The following is a 4,177-nucleotide window of genomic DNA, read 5'->3' on the forward strand; positions in this document are numbered from 1 at the left end:
ATTTGGTACGTTTCACAATTCGTGAGTGCACCATTAACAGTTTAAGGTCAAATAACAACTTAAGATCCATGACCATGTTTTGCTAACTGATTGTATTTTTCTCATTCCATCGAATAATTGTAATGTTATCAAGTCCTTTTTATTAAATTGCAATACATAGATAAAAATAAAAAGGAAATAAACAAGATGTTACTTTTTTTAATAATAAAAGGAATACAACTAATAAAAGGTTTAGTTTTACTATAAAAATCTTTAAATTAAGAACTATATCAGAAACAGAAACCTTTTATTCAAACTTTACAAGGATGAATAATTGTATTATCAAACCGGCAAGAAAACCTTTTATTCTTTATACTAAAAGACAAACTCGAGAGGTTCATATATGTTTGTGTGGAATAACATATAGATGAACAGTCAACAGTAAAAAAGAGGCAAAAATTCATTAGGATTTCATTTAAATACTGTTCTAAAATATGTTGTTCTTGCGGAGGAAGGATGGCTATACTGATTCGGAATTCTCTAAATGCGCCTTCGGTACAATATCAACAACCTTACAAAGTAACCATACTAGTAGTTTTTTATTTGCTGATCCCATCTTTACCATAATTGATCCAAGCTTGAAGTCTCAAAGATTACGGCGAGAAGGGTACAAATTATTCGCGACCCCTTTCCCTGAACGGGGCAAGTAAACCGTCGGCTCCGCCACTGAGCAGGTCATCATGCAACTTCCATTAAAACCAAGAAACCATAAAAGATGTGCTGCTGTTCTTGCCCTCCCACGGACCACCTTCTTCGCAGCCTCTACGCGCTCTCTTCCTTCTCCCTTTGAGCACACCAAGAGCGCTATCTCAAATGGGTCTGCCGTCTTCAATCTGTCTCCCCACTTGTTCTTGCGAGGCGGTGGCGCTGCCGGGGGTGGCGGGGCTAGAGACTTGTCGCTTCGTCGCCGCTGGTGGTGAATTTTTTCGCCAGTGAGGGTAAGAATTCTGGGAACTCCTGGCTGTTCCTCCCATGCAAAGGGAATGACAATGTAGCTTCGTCCAGGGGAGGGAGACGGCCGCTGCTCCACCGCCGATTCACGGCTGAGAATTCTACCGCGGTGGGTGCGGAAAGGAGAGCTCTTTTTCATGATGAATAAGGATCAGGAGAAGAACTAGGGGAAGAAGAAACTGGCAGGATAAGAAACTATATGAAGAAGAAACTAGGGGAAAAACAAACTAGAAGGATAAGTAACTAGGGGAAGAACAATCTGGAAGGATAAGAAACTAGGAGAAGAAGAAACTAGGGGAAGAACAATCTGGAAGGATAAGAAACTAGGAGAAGAAGAAACTAGGGAAAGAACAAACTAGATAAGAGCAGGAATTTAAAGGAAGAGGAGGAGCATAAGAAGAAGAAGAAGAAGAAGAAGAAGAAGAAGAAGAAGAAGAAGAAGAAGAAGAAGAAGAAGAAGAAGAAGAAGAGGAAGAAGAAGAAGAAGAAGAAGAAGAAGAAGAAGAAGAAGAAGAAGAAGAGGAAGAAGAAGAGGAAGAAGAAGAGGAAGAAGAAGAGGAAGAAGAAGAAGAAGAAGAAGAAGAAGAAGAAGAGGAAGAAGAAGAAGAAGAAGAAGAAGAAGAGGAAGAAGAAGAAGAAGAAGAAGAAGAAGAAGAAGAAGAAGAAGAGGAAGAAGAAGAAGAAGAAGAAGAAGAAGAAGAAGAAGAAGAAGAAGAAGAAGAAGAAGAAGAAGAAGAGGAAGAAGAAGAAGAAGAAGAGGAAGAAGAAGAAGAAGAAGAAGAAGAAGAAGAAGAAGAAGAAGAAGAAGAAGAAGAAGAAGAAGAAGAGAAAACTTGATGAGAAGGAAAAAGAGGAGAAGAAGAACAAGAAGAAAGGAAACTAGCAGAAGAAGGAGAAGAAGAAGAAGATAAAGAAGAGGAAGCTAAAGAAGAAGAAAACTAGAAGAAGAATCAGAAGATATATTTGCTCCGGCAGTAACATATACAGTTGTTGCCTCGTCACAAACTCTTGGCGCAGTAAAAACTGTCTGTCAGGATTCGTGCCATCCAAGTCATGCGAGGCAGAGCAGGCAGAAAGAGTGCCCAATAACCATGCGCGTCAGAACTCACAAGATAGAACATGCATTTTCTTAGTAATTACTTAAAATGGCCTCAATATTTTTATATTATCCTCCACATATCTGGACAAGCGGCTCACGTGAAACGTTTCTGTGGGGCCTAGACAGAAGGACGTATTTTGTTTTTGATCTTACGGCCCGTTTGGTTTTTTGATCTTTTTTTGACCCTCATTTGCTTACCAACCCAAATCTCATCTTCTTCAAAAAGACCCATTTGAGATTCAGTAGAGGTATCGAACGAGAGAGGGAGAGTAATTTAGAGAAGGGAAGAAAGAGGGAGAGGAGAGATAAAGAGAGAGTGGAAGTGAGAGAGAAAAAGGGGGAGAGGAGAGATAAAGAGAGAGTGGAAGTGAGAGAGAAAAAGGGGGAGAGGAGAGATAAAGAGAGAGTGGAAGTGAGAGAGAAAGAGGGAGAGAGATAAAGCGAAAGAGGAAGTCAGATAGAGAAAGAAAGGGACAAAGAGGAAGCGAGAGAGGAAGTCAGATAGAGAAAGAAAGGGACAAAGAGGAAGCGAGAGAGGAAGTCAGATAGAGAAAGAAAGGGACAAAGAGGAAGCGAGAGAGTGAGAGAGAAAGATAAAGAAAAAGAGTGAGAGAGAAAGAGAGTTAAAGATAAAGAGATATTCTGTGAGAGAGAAAGAGAGATAGAGGAAGATGAGAAGAGAGAGAGAAAGAGCGATGAAGAGGATAAAAGAGAGAGAGAGAGAAAGCGAGAGAAAGAGGGAGAAAGAGGGAGAGAGAGAAATAAAGAGAGAGGAAGAGAGAGAGAAAGAGAAACATGAAGATGAGAAATAAAGAAAGAAAGGAAGTGAGAGAGAGAAATGGGGGAGAGAGAGAGAGAGAGAGAGAGAGAGAGAGAGAGAGAGAGAGAGAGAGAGAGAGAGAGAGAGAGAGAGAGAGAGAGAGAGAGAGAGAGAGAGAGAGAGAGAGAGAGAGGGAGAGAGAGAGAGAGAGAGAGAGAGAGAGAGAGAGAGAGAGAGAGAGAGAGAGAGAGAGAGAGAGAGTGAGAGAGAGAGAGAGAGAGAGAGAGAGTGAGTGAGAGGGAGGGAGAGAGAGAGAGAGAGTGAGAGAGAGAGAGAGAGGGAGAGAGAGAGAGAGAGAGAGAGAGAGAGAGAGAGAGAGAGAGAGAGAGAGAGAGAGAGAGAGAGAGAGAGAGAGAGAGAGAGAGAGAGAGAGAGAGAGAGAGAGAGAGAGAGAGAGAGAGACAGAGAGAAAGAGAGAGAGAGAAAGAAGGAACAAAGAGGAAGATAGAGATAAAGAAAGAGAGAGAGAGAAAGAAGGAACAAAGAGGAAGATAGAGATAAAGAAAGAGAGAGAGAGAGGGAGAGGAAGAGAGAGAGAGAAAGAAGGAACAAAGAGGAAGATAGAGATAAAGAAAGAGAGAGAGAGGGAGAGGAAGAGAGAGTGAGAGAAAGAAGGAACAAAGGGGAAGATAGAGATAAAGAAAGAGAGAGAGAGAGGGAGAGAAAGAGAGAGAAAGAAGAAACAAAGAGGAAGATAGAGATAAAGAGAGAAAAAGAGAGAGAGAGAGAGAGAGGGAGAAGAAGAGAGAGAGAGAGAGAAGGAATGATGGGGAGCATCAAGACGACGCCAACGACCCATCAGCGGAGCCATCGTCGTCGACACCATCATCACTGCCGTTCCGTGTCCAGCCCAACCGGCACGCCAAAGCGTCCGTGAAGACGCCCGGGTTTAAGTACCCTGGGTAGAGCACGTGTTCGCATCTTCTGTTATCTGTTTTTCCGTTGTTTTATTCTCTGTTTTGTGTTCGTCACGACAAGTACCCCTACTCGTCATGACGCGTTTGTATCACCATGTTTTCGTATCCATTCGCATCATTTTTGTTTTCACGTCATTTAGTATGTTATTTTCGTCCTTATGTTGTAAATGGGCGGGGATGCTTATTGGACTCCCCTTGCTGAACTCTTTGCAAGGGCCCATCGTGATGGGACCACGTTCAATCCCAGATCTGGAAGTTGTATTTGCAGTTATCCCTCATTTCAGTTCTCACCCAAGGAGAAGAGAGAAAGGAGAAGGAAAGGAAGGAGAAGAGGAAAGTATCAAGAGAGGG

General features: G+C 42.2%; 1 protein-coding gene across 1 annotated transcript in view; it reads right to left on the minus strand.

Moving 5' to 3' along the window:
• Window positions 1–551: 551 nt before the first annotated feature.
• The window catches only part of LOC144716052 (uncharacterized), a 4,210-nt gene continuing 584 nt past the window's right edge, over window positions 552–4,177 (minus strand). The window contains exons 2-3 of the mRNA XM_078591067.1: window positions 1,702–1,912; window positions 552–1,058 (exon numbers count right to left, since the gene is read on the minus strand). Of these exons, the coding sequence (XP_078447193.1) occupies window positions 626–1,058; window positions 1,702–1,912 (644 nt within the window). The 3' untranslated portion in view covers window positions 552–625. The remainder of the gene's footprint in view (window positions 1,059–1,701; window positions 1,913–4,177) is intronic.

Source organism: Wolffia australiana, chromosome 20 (assembly GCF_029677425.1).
Source record: "Wolffia australiana isolate 7733 chromosome 20, ASM2967742v1".
In the NCBI taxonomy this organism is placed as follows: domain Eukaryota; kingdom Viridiplantae; phylum Streptophyta; class Magnoliopsida; order Alismatales; family Araceae; genus Wolffia; species Wolffia australiana.